Source organism: Mustela erminea, chromosome 8 (genome assembly GCF_009829155.1).
Source record: "Mustela erminea isolate mMusErm1 chromosome 8, mMusErm1.Pri, whole genome shotgun sequence".
Lineage (NCBI taxonomy): Eukaryota > Metazoa > Chordata > Mammalia > Carnivora > Mustelidae > Mustela > Mustela erminea.
In genome coordinates, this window is record NC_045621.1 from 55,413,932 (window position 1) to 55,434,755 (window position 20,824).

Here is a 20,824-nt window from a genome sequence, read left to right on the forward strand (position 1 = left end):
CTGATATGATTAACAGAGCTAATAGGAGGTGAATGATCCTATCTTTTTGTAATTAGTTATTGTGTCAATTATTATTTGCAGTCTTTTAAAAAACAAGTGCTGACTTCAGATATGTTTATGCTTTCTCTTGCTCATATTTGGAATGTAACCTTAGTATTCTTACTAAGTGATAGACTTTACTTCCTAATATCGACAAATCATAAACTTCGGAGCATCATAATATTGAATGTACTAATTTACTTTCTCTAAGAAAATAAAATGCTTGGGTTTGAACTGTACTTTTTTTTTTTATCACATGTCCCATTTAAAAAATGTTGACTTTTTAGTTATTAGCAATTTAAATGAAAGAATATTTCAGATGATTTGGTATTGATGTACTAATTTTGTACTTTTCCTTTGCACTAGAAGGAAGGTAAACAAGAAGCTGGCATGTGGGTTCCTGCAAAAACAGCTATGTTTGTTAAAAAAAAAAAAAGGAAAAATACAATAACGACAAATAGTAATATAATACCTCATAATATTTAACAAACATTATTAGTTTACTGATAATATTCTGAATTTTATAACATAAAATTCCATGTTTTCCTGTAAAACTCATGGGTAAATTTAGAGACATATTCAAAAGTGTTCTTGAACACCAGCCTTTATCAAGCACTATTATGTAGACATTGTCTTAGATGTTGAGATTTAAGAGGTGTGGGACATGGCGGGCCCTGCCCCCAAAGAGCTGGTAGTCCAGTTCTGTGGAGCAGCAAAGAGAACGGCGTGAACCATTATTATTATGTTTTAACAATGAAAATTGTGTAACAGTAGAAGAGGACATGGTGTCTTTTTGGTCACCATGATAAAATAGCTTACAGTTGTGGGATGGATTTCAGAGTAGCAAACCATCTAATAATTTCCTATTTTTTCTTACAAAATTTACCTTTATCTGGCTGCCAGAGAAAGTTTGCCTCTAAGAATATATATGGTGTCTTTCATATCTGGCATCCTCCTTTTGTAAAACTCGTAAGTTTGGTGTTCAGACTTAACATTTGGTCCTCTTGGTAAGGCCCTATTAATTGAGGCTTTTAACCTCAGCACAGTTTTCTCAATTTCTTAATGATGTTATTTTCCTGCCTCTAGGCTTACGGAGTTCCTACGCTAGTCAGCACAGCCAGCTTGGGCAAGACCTTCGTTCAGCTGTGTCTCCTGACTTGCACATCACTCCTATATATGAGGGGAGGACCTATTACAGCCCAGTGTACCGCAGCCCAAACCACGGGACCGTGGAGCTCCAGGGATCTCAGACAGCACTGTACCGCACAGGCTCAGGTGGGCCTCAGCGCAGTTCAGCTTGATTCCCAAATGCATAGGCCCAAGAGCAGAAGATTTTTATTGAGATTGGGTGCCCTGTTAGTATGAAATCATGTTGCCCATTTGATTGTCAGATAAGCAGCTGTGACAGCTGATCAATAAACAGTAAAATAGAAGTTCGTGTTATACCTATATTTGTAGGCGATTTTTTTTTTAACCTTAGTTTTATCTAATCAGTGAACATGGTGATTATACTGTTAATTCACAGATAAGTTTATAGAGCTCTAAATCTGACTCTCCTTGGGTTTAAAACATACCAGATCTAGAAAGGAAAACCTTTGTTGGAATATTCCTTTGTGATTTTTTTTTTTTTAAGATTTTATTTATTTATTTGACAGAGAGAGATCTCAAGCAGACAGAGAGGCAGGCAGAGAGAGAGAAAGGGAAGCAGGCTCCCTGCTGAGCAAAGAGCCCGATGCGGGACTTGATCCCAGGACCCTGAGATCATGACCTGAGCTGAAGGCAGAGGCTTAAACCACTAAGCCACCCAGGTGCCCTCCTTTGTGATTTTTGTTGCCTGGAACGTGTATTTAGAGAAGCTCCCTTTATGAGTTATTTGCCTGTCTTCAAGTTAGCTTGTATGCAGCCCAAGTATATTTCGTATTACTCCTTTTTAGATACTAGATGTCCTCTGAATGTCCAAGTGTAGAGTGAAATAAATATTCCTTGTGATGGACCCTATCTGGGACAAAATACAATAACAGCATTTATAAAAATAGCGAGCTAATGCATCACACCCACGCACCCCCTCTCACATATATGCCACACCATAGTGGCTGTTAGAGCAGAAGCTATACTCATGGCCACGTGAGCTACCAGATTGTGCTGCAGGTCTGGCTCATGGAATTCCAAGACACTTGTCCACCTTTCCTTCTTTCTTTCGTTCTTTCTTTCTCTTTTTTTCTTTTTGAAAAGAGCTAGTACAGGAATGCCTGGATGACTCAGTTTTTTGAGCATCCCACTCTTGGTTTCAGCTCAGTTCATGGTTTCAGGACTGTGGGATTGAGCCCCGTGTCAGGCTCTACACTCAGCAGAGTCTGCTGGAGATTATCTCCCTCTGCTCCTCCCCCTGCTCACGCTCTGTCTGTCTCTCTCTTTATTCTCTAAAATAGATAAATAAAATCTTTAAAAAGCAAAAGAGATAGGACAGATTTATTAACATGCCAACAGTGATAACCCCTTAAAGGCATAACTCTAGGAGGCATACCTCCAGAATACCAGGAGAGAGGAAACTGTATCTAAACCAATTCTTTGCCAAACACTGACAGTTTGGTCTGTTGCAGGATTTTTCTTCTAATAGAATGTACCAATTTTTAATAGTTATTAATGAAGAAATATTGTACTTGTTGTGTTCTGTCAATTGAGGGATTTTTTTAAGGATCTAATTGGCTTTATTAAATGATTGGTGATTCAGCATCCTATCAATCAAGTATAAGGGAACTCCCAAGGAATTTCTTTCATAAGATTAAGAAATAAATAATGTTATTAAAATCATTTAATTGTGGGAAGAATACATCTGCAGTCATTGGAGAGATACCTTTTCCAATAATTAAGAAAGAACTATTACATACAGTATGCAGTACTCTTAAACATAGCATTATGCAAAAATTTAGGGGAGTAGCTATAGAAGAATTTGTAGTGTCAGTCTTCCTTCTTATGAAGTAAATTTTCCAGGATTATTAAAATCCAAAGGTCTATAAATAAAATGTATATCGAAATAAGTAACTTGTTTATGCTTCATGTTCGAAGTTTGACCTCAATTATCTACAGAGTTGAATAATTTTTTTTTCTTGCTAAGATGAAATTATGACATTTTGTCATTTATTTTTCAAATTTGTTTAATTCTTTTCTTATATTTCCCTTGCACTTTCGTTACTAAATCTTAATAAACATAGTAAGCTCAATCATGTAAGCAGATTGATCATTTTATTTTTGTTCTTTTCTGCTAATGAAATTGGCATATTGTTTGTGTATATTAAAAACCTAAGTGCCTTTTTAGCACTAATGAGCTAGATTGGTAAAATCTAAATTGGTAATGTTGATGAAATCTATAAAGCAATTTATATAATTGTTAAAATCTGTAATCCTTCTTAAAAATAGTTTTACTTTGGAAAGTATCACCTCATGGAGAATATACTAATCATTGTAAAATATTGGCTTTCTAGTAGGTGTTGGAAATCTGCAAAGAACATCCAGCCAACGAAGCACCCTTACATACCAAAGAAATAATTATGCTCTGAACACAACAGCTACCTATGCGGAGCCCTACAGGCCAATACAATACCGAGTGCAAGAGTGCAATTATAACAGGCTTCAGCATGCAGCGCCGGCTGACGATGGCACCACGAGATCGCCATCAATAGACAGCATTCAGAAAGACCCCAGGCAAGTACTGGTTAGGAGTCTCCAGAATGCTACCGTATCCTGGGCATCAACAGTTCCTTCCTTCTGGCTTTTATTCAAGTTGCTGAGTCTATTATAGTATCAGTTAACTCGTTATCTCTAGTATTTCCAGTTGTATTTTGACACAGTCGGTCATTGAGGTTAATTTCATTTTCAAGATTGATTCCTTCTTTCAATACCTTAATAGTAAGTTAGAGAACACATAGGTCTGCATGAATATCTGCAGCATTCATCGCTAACATACTTCAGCGAGACAACTCCCTGGGATAACCTCTTGGTCTGAATTATATGAAAGATTTTAAAGGATCATTTTACCCCTTTTCCTCTATCCTTACTCTTTAGATGAGGGCTTCAGAAAAAAAGTATGGTGTTTTAAACTGGAAAAGACCAGTGTTGCGTACATTTTGAATCGTACTAGTCAATGCTGTGTTGTGTTTTTATTAACTATTACCTTCTGCCATTTAGGAGAAAATAGTTGACAAGAAATGCTTATATTTTAAAAGCAAAAAACGGCCAGTGGTACATGTTTCCTCCTTTTAATTTTATTTGGCCATGTAGAAAGCCTGTTTTATTAAGATAAGTATAAGTCATTTGGTACTTGATTGATTTTGAAAAATAGCCTCATCTGTAATGAAAGCCATTTAAAATATTCAGGAAATAAAAAAGATATTTAGAATCTAAAGAGAATTTTAATTTCTGAAAGTGGAATTATTGCTAAATTTTAAGCAGCTTGAGTATTATATGAAGGCATATATTAGCAAGATTTCATTCACTCTGCCTACAAATTGTTGTTTTACTGGAAAATTATTATAATTATCAATTCATTTTCAGCAACCTACCAACTTATTCTAATGAATGTGAATTAAATACATGAGTGAGATTTTACTCATTAAAACAAAATAAAAGTACTTTTGAGTTGAATGGGAAACCCACTGCTTCACTAAAACTGTTCCACCTGATCGCTCTTTTTCCTAAAGTTTTTATAGTTCATATATTCATTTGGTTCTGCTAGTCCATTTTAAGGGTTTTTAAATGATTTGTCTTATAGTACCTCCAATATAATTGGTATATAAAAATACCGTTATATGATTTCATTTTTTAAAACCTCAAAATGACAAAATACTGAGGCACCCTAATAGATGCAAAAATTCCCAAAAGAGTTTTAAATTATACGCAATTTAGACCATACCTCTGCTGAACCCGCAGAGAAAAGAATGGCTATCCAGAAAGACAGTGAAGTGTGATTAGAGTTCTGAGTTTAATATGTGTCCCTGAAGACTTTAGTTTTGACCTCTGATACAAGTTGATTCACTATAAATAAGGATTTCGATTATGATAATATACTTTAGTTATTCATAGTATGATAATTTTGTAGTCTAATGCATGAAACTGTTAGGGCTAGCTTTGATTATGTGAAACTTCACTGATAATGCATTTGGTAAGATGAATAAATGATTATTTTATAATAATTGTGTTTATTCTAGATGAAACTAGAATCCAGGTGAATCTGAAGTTTAAATATTCAACCAAAATAAAAAGCTCATGACAGCTTTTAATTTTGAGTTTTGAAAATAGCAAACTTGAAGTAATATCTTTAGTCATTTCTAACCCCATGTTCTTTACCATTAATGCTGCATTATAATTAACCTGAAAATTTCTTATAAAACTAAAGGAGTTATTGATGTTTTCTATATAAATGGAAATCTGTGTTGTCTAGTGTAGAAGCAAAATTGACTAGTAGTATAAGTGACACATCTAGAAGGAGTAACCAAAATACCTCCTATGGAAAGTGATAGTGACATAAATAATAATAGCATTCATGGTGGTTACTTTTGAGCAGGGCCTGATCTGTGGAAAATAATTCCATTCACTGTCCCTTTGACCTTTATATTGTCAAATATTTTACATCTACGTCCATAATAAAACTCGTAGCCTTATTATTTTTACTGTAAATATTCAATTCTCTTTTAAAGAAATTAAGAGAAGAAACAGTGATCTTGATATTCACTTCATGTTTACCACATATAGTTATCTTCTTATATGTTCTTACTGTAAATTCAGGTTTCCATCTCAACCCATTTCCCTTCAACCTAACCCTTCCTTTAGCCTTCCTTGTGTTTTGTGACTGCCAACAACAAATTCTCTTAGCTTTAATTTATCTGAAAATTTTTTTTTTTTTAAGATGTTATTTATTTATTTATTTGACAGACAGAGATCACAGGTAGGCAGAGAGGCAGGCAGAGAGAGAGAGGGGAGGAAGCAGGCTCCCTGCAGAGGAGAGAGCCCGATGCAGGGCTCGATCCCAGGACCCTGGGATCATGACCTGAGCCAAAGGCAGAGGCTTTAAGCCACAGAGCCACCCAGGCGCCCCTATCTGAAAATGTTTTTTATTTAATTCATTTTTAAAGGATATTTTTACTAGGTATAAATTTCAGGATTGACAGGTATGGGTTTTCCCTTTCAGTTCTTTAAAAAATGTCATTCGTTATCTTCCGACCTCCATTGTTTCTGATGAGAAATCATCATTCTTATTATGTAATATACCTTCTCATTAGCTGTCTTTCTCTTTATCTTTGACTTTCAGCAATTTTACTCTGACAGGCCTAGGTATGTGGGTTTGTGGGGTTTTTGTACATTTACCCTGCTTGGGTTTCACTGAGATTTTTTTGAATGTTGGTTGATGATTTTTACCAAAACTGGGACATCTTTAACCATTATTGCTTTTTTTGCCCTGAAATCATTCTCCCCTGGAATAAGTTGACATTATCCTATAGATTACTAAGGCTCTGTTTATATTTTAAAATCTTTTTTCTCTATATTCTTCATATTGGTATTTTTTATTGATCTGTCTTCATAATTTACTGTCTTCTATAGTCTCCACAATCTGTGCTAAGCCCATGTTGTGAATTTTTTATTTCAGGTATTTGAATTTGGTGGGTTTTTTTATAGTTTCCATGTGTCAGAAGACGTTCATCTGTTCATTCCCTACATGGATGTTTTCCTTTGTTTTTTTGGGGTGGGGGTTGTATTGTTTTGTTGGGTTTGTTTGTTTGTTTTTTCTTTTGAGCACATCTATAATGACCATTAGAGTCCTCCTCTGATAATTCCAACATCTGGGTTTTCTCTGGGTCTGTTTCTATTATTTGGGTGTTTTGTTTTTGTTTTGTTTTCTTTTGAACAGTCTTTTTTTTTTTTTTTTAAGATTTTATTTATTTATTGACAGACAGAGATCACAAGTAGGCAGAGAGGCAGGCAGAGAGAGAGAGGAGGAAGCAGGCTCTCCACTGTGGGGCTCGATCCCAGGACCCCGGGATCATGACCTGAGCTGAAAGCAGAGGCTTTAACCCACTGAGCCACCCAGGCTCCCCTGTTTTGTTTTCTTTTGTTTTTACATCTTTGTGGGTTATATTTTCCTACTTTCCTTTTTTTTTTTTTTTTTTTTTTAAGATTTTATTTATTTATTTGACAGAGAGAGACCACAAGTAGGCAGTGAGACAGGCAGAGAGAGGAGGAAGCAGGCTCCCTGCCAGGCAAAGAGCCTGATGCTGGGCTGGATCCCAGGACCCTGGGATCACGACCCGAGCCGAAGGCAGAGGCTTTAACCCACTGAGCCACCCAGGTGCCCCTCCTATTTTCCTTTTATGTGGAGCAATTTTAAATCATATACTAATTATTGGTGCATGATAACATTGTGGGGACTCTGGATTCTGTTGTCTCCTATTAGGGCTGTGAGTTTGGTTGCAGCAGATAAGTATATTACTGACAGATGCTTTTGATCCTGTCAAGACTGGTTTTGTTCTTCTAGGATGGGTCTGTTTCAGGTTTGTTTTACTCCTAGTGTATTTTTCTACTCTGTGGCATAGTTCTTTGTGGAGACTAAATCCTGGAGTGGTCCCTGAGGTTTGCTCTCTGACTGGGCTGGAGGTCCAACATCACATGGCATAAGTTCATCTCTGTCCTCCAACAGCTACTGCACCAACCTGTACGTGTATCATGGACATGTACAGCCCAGCACTCAACTAAAAACTTGTGAGTAACCCTCCTGTAGGCCCAGTGAATCTCCTCTGCATTGTTCCCTCCTCCCCGGTATCCTGCCCCACAAATCAGAACCACTTTGGTATCCCCAGATTCTAGTCTCTCCCCATCAGTTCATTAAGTCCATTGCTTTATTTCATGGACTCAACTTCCTATGTTATGATTCAAAAAAATGCCCTCAGGCAGAAAGCCAGGGAATATGGGGCTACTGTGACGATTCCCTTCTCTCAAGGATTAAAATTCTTGTGTCACCCATTCTCCAGGACCTAAAAAACGGTTCCTTCCTACATTTAGTGGAAGGGCAAAGTGCAGTACCAGTTACTCTATCATGGCTGAAAACAGAAGTCTTGGCTTAGGTGGGGTATTTTTGTTGTCTTTTTGTTTTTTAATTTTTTTTTATGTTAAGTTAGCCAGCATATAGTAGTACATCATTAGTTTTTGCTGTAGTGTTCAACAATTCATTAGTTGCATATAATACCCAGTGCTCATTATCGCACGTGCTGGGCTTAGGTTTTAATGATGCAAAGCCTGCCATCCAGCCAGCCCATGAATTGACAGCAGTCTTTTCAGGGTAAATTTCTGCTGAAAACCAGGGTTGGAATTGATGTCAGCCAAGCCTAATTGCCCATCTCCAGCTGGAGCCCACCTTTTGTATTGTCTGGCCCTCATACTACCCAAGGATACCAGGAAATCTTGACCACGTCTATGCCATTTAAAGAGGAAAAAAATGTGTATTCATTTAATGACTGTGAGTCATCAAGGAAAGATGAAGTCACACTCCTTGCACTCTGTTAATAGTTACAGCATAGTTTTACATAATAGGCTTTAGACAGATTTTGACCAGAAATAGTTAACAGTGCATAAAAGGGAATTTATTTATAATAGCAAATGACCCTATTTAGAATAGTTCCTTTTTTAGGGCTGACGAATATTAATAAAACACCCATCAATATTATTTCAAAGTATATAAAATATTTTAATATACATCATCACAATTTAATCATCACAGCCAACCTAAGAGGGAGGTAGAGATGATAGTTTTATTGTTCCTGTTACACAGGTAAGGAAAGTAACACTCCAAATAATTGAGTAGTTTTCAAAATTACAAAGTAAATAAAAGACCTGGAACTTGAACATGGGCAGTCTAACTCCAAATTCTTTGTTTTTTTCTGCTGTGTTAGCCTGCCTCTCTTGGCATTTGTGCTATTCTTCTTGTTTATTAATGATATTCTCACCCAGTCTGTCCCCCAAACCAGAAATCTCCATCTCACCCTTGGCTTCACTTTTATGAAAATTATCTGGCTGCTGTGCAAAGAGTAGATGGCTGGGGGGGGGGGGGTTGTTTGAAGCAGAGAGAGCATATAGAAGATGGTTAGATGGGCCAGACAAGATGGAGAGAATGGGTGGGTTGGGTTTATATGAAATATTACAGAGATAGTCAACAAAGCTTGCTGATAGGTTGGATAAGAAGGATTTAGGAAAGAGAGAAGTCAAGGATGGCTCTATTTTGTTTTGAGCAAATAGTGCATAGTCTTCTTGTCACCAGTATTTTCTGATTCTATTACATTCTTTACTTGGCCACCAGAGTTATCTTCCTTCTAAATGTGACCTTATAAATGTTGCCTTGTCTCACTCTTCTGCCTCAAAACCTCTGCCTTCTGTTCCTTATGTGAAGGGGAAACATATGGACTACCTGGGTTTCACACACTCCGGTCACTTAATTACTAATCCCAGTTCCTTGTCTCTATTAAATGTTATTTATAGTGCCTACCTCATGGGGCAAGTCAAGGTAAATGAGGCAATGCATATAAAGTTTATGCCATTAATAAATAATAACCATCAATAAATAATCAAGACTAAACTTTTTAGTTGGGCACATAAGACTCTGTATATGAAACAAATGCTTGTATCTTTCTAGCGCCTGCTATGGCACCTGCAACATAGAAAGGATGCACTGTTCATTTGAATGGGTATGTCTGTTTGTGCAGGGGTAGATTACCCCTTTAGTGGACAAGCAAGTGAATGCATGGAGCCTTCCCAGACTAAGAAGACTCTAGGCCTTTATAAACTGCACAATAGAAGTATCACTAGGTTGCTAATTTAAAGGTTTAACGTTTATTCAGTATCCATTTTTTGGTAATAGTTCATTCTGTAGTCAAAGTCTGCAAATTTGTTGTTTTGTGAACCATTTCTAAGAAGTTGGTCTTCATATGATATAAGCATCTATTCATATTTAACAAGGATCCCAAACAGTGAGCCAGTCCGTTGACATAGGAAAATTCTAACAATGTGATGTTACCTGAAAAGGCAGAGTGTAAGAGTATATGAGCTTAGTATGATTGTATACTCATTATACAAGAAGTTGGGGTAGCATAGGGGTTGCTAACACAAACTCTGAAAGCAGACTGCTCTACTATTGACAAGCTGAGTTACTTAAGACAAGTTACTTAGCCTCTCTGTCCCAGCCTCCATATCTAAGTGGTTACAATAAGAATCAATGAATTAATACACATAAAGTGCCCAGAATAAGTACTCATGAACTAAGTGCTATTTAATTATTGAAAAATTATTGAAAATTAATTTTAAATTATTGAAATTTTCAATTCAAAAATTATTTCAATTAAATATTTCAATAAAAATAATTCAGTTATTCAGAAATTAACTATTGAAAAAAGTTCTGTAGACCCACATGCACATTTGCACACATGATAGAAAGGAAAAAAAAAAAAAAAGACCAGGAGGAAATGTTAACAGTATTTTTTTTCTGGGTATAGAATTATTGATTAAATTTTTTAAATAATTTTCTATGTTTCTATCTTATAATCAAGAACAACCATAAATTCTAAGTTTCTAAAGAACCCTCGGGTGCGGGGCGCGTGGGTGGCTCAGTGGGTTAAGCCTCTGCCTTCGGCTCAGGTACTGATCTTAGGGTCCTGGGATCGAGTCCTGCATCGGGCTCTCTGCTCAGCAGGGAGCCTGCTTCCCCTCTCCCCACTGCCTGCCTCTCTGACTACTTGTGATCTCTCTCTCTCTCCGTCAAATAAACAAAATCAAAAGTCTTTAAAAACATAATAATAAATAAATAAAAACCCTCGGGTGCATGTTATTTGCAGATTCCAGGCTGACACCAGATCTGCCCTGTTCCCGCCAGCCTCTCTCTCTGCTCAGGCATGACTTCTCACCTGACTAAAATGCTCCTGTTCGCCTGAGCCTTGCACCAGCAAATTTCTGACACAGGAAGAAAGGCATAAAATTAGAATCGCAGAGGAAAAGGAGAATGGAGAAGTTTTTCATATTAAGAACTTCCTTTGTTCTCTTGAATCTCTTTCTGCGCATCCGTTTATCGTGATTTCTTTAAGATCAAAAGCATCTGGGCCTCTGCACATGTTGATCGGGGAGGAGGGTTACTTATACTTCTCCTATTTTAGGAGTCCTGTAACTTCCAGTTCTGGCCTCAGCCAAGCTTTTTTCTCCTGACAAGTGCTTCCTCGAGTGCCTCGTTAAGGCATGGTCCTTCCTTTTTTGAAGCTGTGTTTTTCTCGCACAGGGAGTTTGCGTGGCGTGACCCCGAGTTGCCCGAAGTCATCCACATGCTGCAGCATCAGTTCCCGTCAGTGCAGGCGAACGCGGCCGCCTACCTGCAGCACCTGTGCTTCGGCGACAACAAAGTGAAAATGGAGGTACAGCCCCCAGCGCCAGGCAGGCCCCCCTTCCGTGGAGCAGTCCATGCTTGTGTGCTTTAGAAATTACCAGATGCAGTTCCGAGGCCCTTTCAAAGGGATATTTTGGTATCAGCTACCCTGTTACTTCTTAGCCATGCACTGCAATATTTCTCAGGAGAAACCAGGATGAGTATACTATACTCTTGGAGTGCTGTTAGCATTTTCAAATCGTGTGTCCACCATTAGCTTATTTATAAAACATAAAGCAAAAATCAACTTAACCTGCATTTTTAGAGTAGTTTCTATTAAATGAAAATTATGTATGAAACTAGTGATCTTATGTACTTGACGAGGTTCTGGTCAAGATCTGTTCCAACATACAATTAAGTCATTACAGAGAATTTATAACCATTACTAATACTGACCCTATGTGCATATTTTATTTGAGATTTTAAAGTTTTTTGGCATTTATAGAAATACAGTGAGTCATTGGTTATCAACTAGTGTCCTATGACATACAGATTCTTTCTTTTAACATCTTAGCATTTTCCCCCTGCACTGGCATATGGAACCTAAGTGTTTTTCATCAACCTACTGTGTAAAACAACATGCCAATTACTGAGCTAAAGGTGGATAAAGGAAATAGAGCCCAGAAATATTTATGTAATGTACTAATTGACAAAATGAAAGATTAGAGAGAAACAGTTGTGTAAACCAAGAGACTTCAGTCAAAAATCCTTTCCTATATGTTACCTCAGTTCCTACTCAACAGCTTTGTTATGTTTGTGTATTGCTCATTGCCCTCAGAAGTATATGCATAATCCCTCTGTGTGTTTAGGAGGTTGGAGTAGGATTGTGCTAGCTACACCTAGTTCTCCCTTCCTTTTTTTAAGCCAAACCCAGAAAAACAGCTCCATCTTGGAGAGTGTCCTTAATGTTTATAAAAGATGTGTTACTTAGAATGAAAAGCAGCCTTTTGAAATGATCTGGAGTTGTCCATTTCCCGTAATCCTTCCATAACAGACTTTGTTTGATCACTGATTAATCATATGTCACTTAGGCCTGGTACCTAATATTTTTCATTCTAGGTGTGTAAGTTAGGGGGAATCAAGCATCTGGTTGACCTTTTGGACCACAGAGTTTTGGAAGTTCAGAAGAATGCTTGTGGTGCCCTCCGAAACCTTGTTTTTGGCAAGTCTACAGATGAAAATAAAATAGCAATGAAGAATGTTGGTGGGATACCTGCCTTGTTGCGACTGTTGAGAAAATCTATTGATGCAGAAGTAAGGGAGCTTGTTACAGGTGGGTGAACAATGTGATCTTGTCCTGGAGGAAATGTTGCAAACTGTCTAGACAACTATGGTAGCACTGGGAGGGAGTTGGGGATTCTCAGTAGGAGATGATTGGAGGTGATTATAGGGCATGGCATGGCCGGTTGGGGCCTTTAAGTGCATTCTTCCAGCAGACCCATGGTGCGGGATTGATTTGAAGTAGATGCACCTGACGTCTGGGAGTCCTGTAGCCTGGAGGTAATCCTTGAACTGCATTGGTGATAGAAAGAAGGGGTGGCCAGTTGAAGAGGGAACAGTGAGAGAGACATTTCACCGTGAGGGCATGGTGGTCCAGTGTGGGGAGTGAGAGAACAGGAGGAAGTGAGTGAAGCTTTGTCTTAAGAGACTGGAGTGTTGCAGCACTGTCAGCTGGACTCAAAGGTTCTTGAGGTCCAGACGAAAGAACAGTTGTACAGCAAGGCAAATTAATGGCAGCATTATTTATAATAGAGAGTTAGGGGGAAATGCTGAGTATTCACTGATAGGAAAATTGCTCAATAAAGGGCAGCACATTCACAGCAAAACTACAGATAAGGGTTAAAACATGCATTCGAGCTATCTGTGGCAATACAGATAAACACCCAGAAACACTGGCAGAATGATATACACAGCATAATACTATTGGTGTAAAGTCTCTAATATGCAGGTTGAGTCTATACGTTAATTTTTGGTATATACACGTGCCTTACAGTTAAAATTTTTCATTGGAAGGACAGAAGCTAGGTTAAGGATAGTAGCTGCCTCTAGGGGTTGCAGGTAGAGAAAAATGGGGTTGAGGGGTATCATCCAGCTCTGTTTCTTTAAAAGGAAAAACCTGAAACAAATAAGACAAAATATTATTTAACAAAACTAGATAGTAGTTACCTGGGTGTTTTATATTTGCTATGCTATTGTTCATGCTCGAGATACTTAATTTAAAATTTTCTAAGAACGTTTTTTTAAAAAATGAATCCCATTCTCCACTTGCTTCCACTATGAAGTTAGAGCTGTAGGTTCTGTCAGATGTAACTCAGTAACACTTGGAAGGTAGCAAACCATCATGAATCTAATATTTAAAGAGAATCACCTTTCTTACAAGGTATTATAATGTTGAAAATATAGTACCCTGTACTCCAAATAATATTGGTATGGAATTTACATAATAAAAGTAGAATACACTTTATGTATAATCCTAAACTCTGGAATGAACTGCCTGCCTTAATGTAGTTTGAATATTATTGTTTCAACACATCTAAATTACATATTGATTTATTGGTATGTTTCCTTTTTCAAATGTTTTGGATGCATCAAACCCTCTCACACCAAGAAATAAATTATTTCTACTTAAATGTATATGTGTATAAAATGAAAATTAAGACAAACTAAATAGAATTAAGGGAAAAGGAAGAATATAGATATAACCATTCTAGAAGTCAATACAATCACTGTGATTCTGCCCCAAAATTAGCATTAAGTTCTCTGTTAGGGAGGTTTAGAGGAGACGGCATGTTTGAAGCATATAAGTGCTTTCTTCTCCATCACTGCTACCTTCCTGGGAATTGTCTAGATACTTTCTCCCTGTAATACCTGGGCAGCCAGTGAGTCGGCAGACTGACCTGTGTGGGCTCCCTGCGAGATCAGTGGTGATCCACGGATATCCTGATGTTCAAAGCACAGCTTCTACTCAGATTTGGTTCTCTTTTGATTAGCTAGTCATGATAAATATACAGGGTTTTTTCTCTTCTGTCATAATTTGTCACAGGAGGAATAAGTCTTTGCTGGATTTTTGTTTCTCAGGCTTTATCCTTGGGTGAAATGGTTACAGTACCTGTCCTGAGCCAAGCTCAAGGAATTTGTAGGATTTAGTGATAAACAAGAAGCAAGTACATGAAAGTTTGGTGATTTCTTTTTCATTTGAGAGTAAATCCGATTTATTTGAAGTAGAGAGCCAGACTTTACTACTAAGAGCTTTTAGGTACTAATTCACCTGGCGCGTACTCCAGCTCTAAGTGCTACTTTAGGCTTCCCTCCATGTTCCACTATTTCTGTGTGGGTGTAGTATTAGCTGCTGAGAACACAAGATGTTTTCATACATGGGCCCTAGCCTTGAAAGGAGGATATGAGTGTTTATTAATTCGAAAAGGTCTATTTTGCCAGTAGATTATATTGCTTTCAATGTAAAACTAGCAACAACCTCTGATTTTTTTTTTTTTTTTAAACAACTGCCAGTTGGCTTTAGGCTTTAAGAAATATTTTTTGTCCATACTTTTAGGAGAGGGAAAATTAGGAATTGCCTTTAAACTCTGTACTTTTACTCCTCATAATTTATACTGATAGAAGAGCTGATTGCTTACAAAAGATTCTCTTCAAAAGTTGTCTTTGCTTTGGAATGGGAGTGGTCAGTTTGTGAACACTTGACTCAGTTGACTTATATAAAGGAGTTGGACCAGAGGACTTCAGAAGTGAATCTCCAGCTCCAAAATGCTAAATATCAGCCTGAGTTTGATTTGTATATAAACATTATCCAGCTAATATCAAACTACAAAGTCATAATATAAATCTAGCTGCTTATGTGTGTGTCTGTTGCGTGCATGCATGTATTTATAGACCAAGATTTATGAAGACAAGAAAAATTATATGTTCACATTTTCCAGTTCCAGAATTTAGTGGTACCACCTTTAAATGCTGTTCAGCAATTTTTTAAAAAATAAGTAGTCCCTGAAGTGTTTGAAAGCATGACAATATCAAGACACCCTTGCACTCTTTCACTAACTCTTTCTTCAACTGAAATACTCCTAAGCCATCTTTGAACCATAGAATCACAGGGTTGGAGGGGACCTCAAAATAAATTCTGTCCCTTCAGCTATCCAATGCATGTATCCCTTGTACAGCTTCCAAGTAAAGTAGCCACCCATGATGTGCTTGGGCCCACAGGGACAGAGAACCCATGGCTCTGTGGGGTTAAGACTGAGTGGCATGTTATCCAAAGAGCAACAAGAAGACATTAAGTGTGGCTTGAGAAGGCAAGAAAGATAGGCCCTCAGGAGCTCATTTGAGCTAGGAACAGCCCTAGCAGAGAAGACCAGTAGGCCCTAAATCCAGCATCCCAGATCTCTCCTAACCTGGAGAGTGTGTCCCACTCCAGACCATTCTCATTAAAACATGTCTGCTCCAAACATGGGCAGTTGGGTGCTATGTGACCACATCACTCGGCAGGCCATATGAGCTGCCCATCTCCTGTGAAATCCTCTTTGAAAACAGAACGTTATTCTTCCAAACTTCAATGTTCTGCAGTGTTTCCACAAATCACTCTGGCCCTGGCCAGCCTTGCACAATGCTTGCCCTTTGCAGGTGTGGTGTAGAAGTTCCTTAGTGGGGATTATAGTCAGTTTAGGATCGTGCATTGTTAAAGCACAATGAACTGCTATATGTTCAAAATACTGTGTTTTCTGAAAAAAATTACTATCCCCTTTGAAATTATTTTATTCTTAGTAGTAAGTAATTCCACCTAGTTATTAATCCAAAGACATATTTTTTCTGGTCCCCTTTGTTTCAGTTTGGCATTTTAATGTACATAAGTGAAGAAATTTTAGCTGTTGTTTTAAAAAGATGCCTCTCTTTTGCTTGGAATATAATAAATGCCCAGCACCTGCATTTTGGACCACATCTTTATTGGCAAGGAAAAATGCTTTTGCCGAGGTGTATTTTCTCAAGACAGTAGGGCTGTCATTGTTAATTAAAATGGTCCTCTAATAATGTAACAGGATTCTTGTGTTTTCTTAATTGTGTTGAACATTTTCCAGGTTGAAACCTGATGAGCTTTTTTTTAGTAATTGCTAATTTATATGGGTGCTTGGAGTGGGTCTTTTGGTTTGGGGTTTTTTTAATACATATATAATCACAAAGACACTTTTTGCCTTTATTGTGCTTAAACTTGAAAGCTACATGAAGTATGGTTGTTCCCAGTCGGGTTATAAAATGAATGTCTTCTAGGCCACACACTATGGGTGGAAAGTGGGAACATCTTGTCACTAGGAAAGATATGTGGAACTCATTTGCCCAAGATAATTAAATAGTGTTTCTAAGCCAGGAAATATGAGTTTCGAGTTATTGAGCATCCTGAAAGCATCATTTTTTAAGAAGCTATCGAAACTGATAGTGCACAGAATCCAGAGGCCTACGTTTTAACATACTAGATGTCCTAAAACTACTACACTTCTATTATCCCTATTAACACTAGTGTTAAATATCAAAAAGTAGCCTTTGTTCTTGAATAATAATTGAGTTTGTTTAAATGACTGCTATATTCACATTCTTTCCAATTTAGCAAGTGATTATTCATCCATATGGCTAAGTAAAATATTTCCACACTGTTTATTTAAAAATTTTTGGATGCTAGCTGTGGATTTCAGACACTATGCAGAACATGAAATTAGGTTTACTCCCTCACCGATCATTAGCACCATGTTTCTAATTAGGTAATAAATTAAGAGGAAAATGATAGCCCTGCACTAAGGAAGGGTAGATGGGCCAGTCTAAAGTTGAGCAAACAGTAGGATGTTCTATAAAGAGCAGGAGCTTAGTGGACATGCATTCAGCCATTTGGACTGTTAAGTGCCATTACGGGATGAAATAATTTACTAAACATGTCCCCTTGGTCTAATTATTATGCCTTCAAAAAAGTCATTTCTTCTTTGGTCCAGAGAGGAGTTAGCCTATTTCTCTCTTGCTTTTCGTGGACCACTAGAGCCATCAGGTGTTACATGGGGAATTTCCAGAAATCTAGCAATACCTCTTCCCAATTCCCAGCCAACGTTAGTGGGATCCTTAACTACTTGCCCCACTTTATAAAACAGGAAAAACAGAATTCTGTGCTTTCTTATTTACTGAACATTTCAGACCATAAAAATTGGTAATAAGAAATAAAATGACAAAGAAGTTTAATTGGTAACAAGACAAAATGGTGTCTTATAAATGGGACAACTTATAAGGCAGAGTCACAAAACTTTGAACTGGAAAGGGTCTTAAAAAAATCTTCTATTCTTCCCCCCTATATTGCAGATGGGAAACTGGGGTCCAGCATGATTGAGTCGTGGCTGGGTTCTTAACATGTAGGCCGGAGCACGTCCTTCCCTGCCTCTTCCTCTGCCTCCTCCCTGTCCCTTCCCTGGGCCACTGAAAAGTGCTGAGCAGGGGCAGAATCTGGGGGTGTGCTAGCCCATTTTCAAGTGTCAGCTCCCTTAATTCTTTCAAATTACCACCAAAAAGGAAAGAAAAAACACCTTTTACTTTCTGAATTTTGCCCAAGAATGTAGAGAAATGTGTTTGAATTTGGCCACTAGCACGGTCACATCAAACCAGTAGGTATAATCAGAAAGTGTCAGGTTGCTTAGAAAACATGAAATGTGATTTAGTCTTGTGAATATTTCAAGATTTGTAGTATGACAGATTTAAGTATGAAAAGATTCAAACTTGTAAGTAGAATATGACCTTCTATTTAATGTGTAGGCTTCTAAATTCCAAGGAAAATGAGGCAGTCAAGTGGGGGGTCTCGGGGTCCCTATAGACCCCAGGTGGGGGGCGCCTGGGTGGCTCAGTGGGTTAAGCCGCTGCCTTCGGCTCAGGTCATGATCTCAGGGTCCTGGGATCGAGTCCCGCATCGGGCTCTCTGCTCAGCAGGGAGCCTGCTTCCCTCTCTCTCTCTGCCTGCCTCTCTGTCTACTTGTCATCTCTCTCTGTCAAATAAATAAATAAAATCTTAAAAAAAAAAAATACTTACAGACCCCAGGTGGTCAGCTGTTGCTCAAAACAGAATTTCTAAGTACAAGAAAGGCCCCATAGTGACACGCTCCCTCGGGAGATCAGACCGTCAGTATATCTGAGAAGGATGAAGGCATATGACAAAAATCTAAAAAGAAGACACCCAAGAGACACCAGCCCAGGTCTCTCGAGTACTTCGCAGTTTCTGAGTCTGTAGAACTTCTCATGGCTTAGTATTGGAGGTACATTTGCCTCTAGGCTTCTGCTGGCACCAGACAGCTAGGTCAGCAATTCTGTGCCCATGAAGAAGCACATTCCTGGAACCCTTCAAAGTTAGCTATGGAACACGTAACTTCAGTGACTTTTTCTCAGGCACATCTCTAGGACAGTAAATGACCTAATTCTGTGCCAGAGGCTGAAGTAACCTGAAGAACAATCAGGGTGGCCAGGTCGCTGCCCTCCCTGCCACCTTGGCATCACTGTGATTCTCTTGGGAGTATTTCCCCGTGTGTGACCCCATTAGCTTTTACAAACTCCCCCGAATGAAAGAGCCATCTTTTACATCCCTTACGGGCATTTACATCCCTTACAGTCAGCAATTCTGAATTGCTGGTTTATTTTCAGCAGAAATGCCTTTCTAGGGTCTGGACGACTCCATACTTACATTATGTAGTTAATCCTCTCAACCCACCCATGAAGTTGCAAAATAACCTGAAATAAAAAGAGTATGTTAAAATGTAAATGTGAGTCTGTAAACGGATCTCTAGAAATTGACAGATCTTTTAAAAGATGCTGTGATACACCTTTGTACCTGAAAAATCACAGAAACGCAGTCTAACCCTTCTGTTCTTTAAAGATTCTAAAGATCTATCACTCATGCCCTTCAGCAGGGGAAAACTTAAAACAGCAGGATAAATCTCCTTCAAATTGAATATGTAGGCTAGAGCCCCACTGTGTGCAGCCTCTGCAGCTAGCCCAGGCCATGGCTCCCCACTGCCCCCTCCAGGGAAGACTCCTTCCATATCACCTAAGCGCCTTCTCACTCCTGCTGCTGAAACCAGATGTGGTGACCACTATGCTCATAGCTGGGCCCAAGGGAACTTGTCCATGCCTGACAGGGAGTATGCCGTAGCTGTGTGCGGGGAACCGCAGGGAACATGCAGGCGACCAAGGCCAGGCCTCTCTGTGGGACCCAGCCCTCGTGGCAGTTGTGCCAGCCTGCAGGGAGGACAGCAAGCAGGCCTAGCCTGGCAGCAGGGCAGGAAGAAGGAAGCCATGAGAATCCATGACGGCATGTTCTACCAGGAATCACTGCACACACTTCAGCCAACCTCTGCTGAGATGGGAGCATCGGGGGAAGCCTGGGAGCGATTAGACACCACCAGGAGTGTTGTGTCCTCAGCATTTGGCCAGAGAAAGAAAGACTTTTCTATGATTAAAGACAGTACTTCTGTTCACTCTCATAATAATTGCTTTCCCATTATTTCAGTTCCATTTGTTTCATAATTTGTTCACAGCATTCCAGTCCTGGTGGAAAGCTTGAGTGATTTGCCTGAAGCCACAAATGGTAGGCATTTTTCACTGTAGTGATCTCTTCCTGCTACCCCTCGATTTCCTCCTTCCCATTACAGTTCCAGATTCTCACACAGATGCCAAGCTGGGGCTCAGCTTGCAGGCTACCCTCACCTTGCATCAGGCTCCAGACTGTCAGCACAAGCATTCACCCTTCCTCTTTGCCTTCCCATCTATCTCATCCTCATCACATTCCCCCTAAACTCCTTCCTGGAACATAGGCTCTCCCCCTCCTGGTCCATGAGCACCCCCATCACCCCTGGGATCAAACCTGTCCCTCCCTTCTACACCTCTCCACTTCGCTGTTCATGTCTGCAGCCCCTGTCCTTCCCTTCTAGGCCAGCCCAAGCCTCACAGCTCCCCAACTCCTGCCCCTCCCCCAAGGCTGCAGCCCACCTGGAAGGGTTTCCCCCAACCCCAGTGCTTCTCCCTGGCCTTGGCCCTTCACACTGCAGCTCAGGTGTGGTGGTGCCCACTCCTACCAGACAGGTTCCTACATTCAGAAGAACATCCAGGGAGATGCAGCATGCTTGGAGTGACTGAGGTTTGGGATGAGATTGACTTGTTTCCTCCCAGCTCTGGGGCCCCAGGCAAATCACCCCTGCCAGCACCAGATCTCCCAGTGATAAGCCCAGTATCTGTTGCTTGGCATGACGATGGGTGTGGAGTGCCTAGCACAGATGACATGCAAGCTGTGCTTGTTGCTCCTCCGGCTCTTGCATGCTT

The 20,824-nt window shown here is 39.1% G+C and overlaps 1 protein-coding gene across 8 annotated transcripts in view; it reads left to right on the forward strand.

The window, feature by feature from the left end:
* PKP4 (plakophilin 4) overlaps positions 1–20,824 on the forward strand; it is a 244,260-nt gene that overhangs the window by 192,023 nt on the left and 31,413 nt on the right. For 5 of the 8 annotated variants that reach the window (XM_032355642.1, XM_032355646.1, XM_032355644.1 and 2 more), the window contains exons 8-11: positions 1,126–1,314; positions 3,522–3,741; positions 11,342–11,474; positions 12,545–12,758. In XM_032355642.1, coding sequence (XP_032211533.1) covers positions 1,126–1,314; positions 3,522–3,741; positions 11,342–11,474; positions 12,545–12,758 — 756 coding nt within the window. The remainder of the gene's footprint in view (positions 1–1,125; positions 1,315–3,521; positions 3,742–11,341; positions 11,475–12,544; positions 12,759–20,824) is intronic. The other 3 variants (XM_032355648.1, XM_032355643.1, XM_032355645.1) reach the window with 1 other exon arrangement.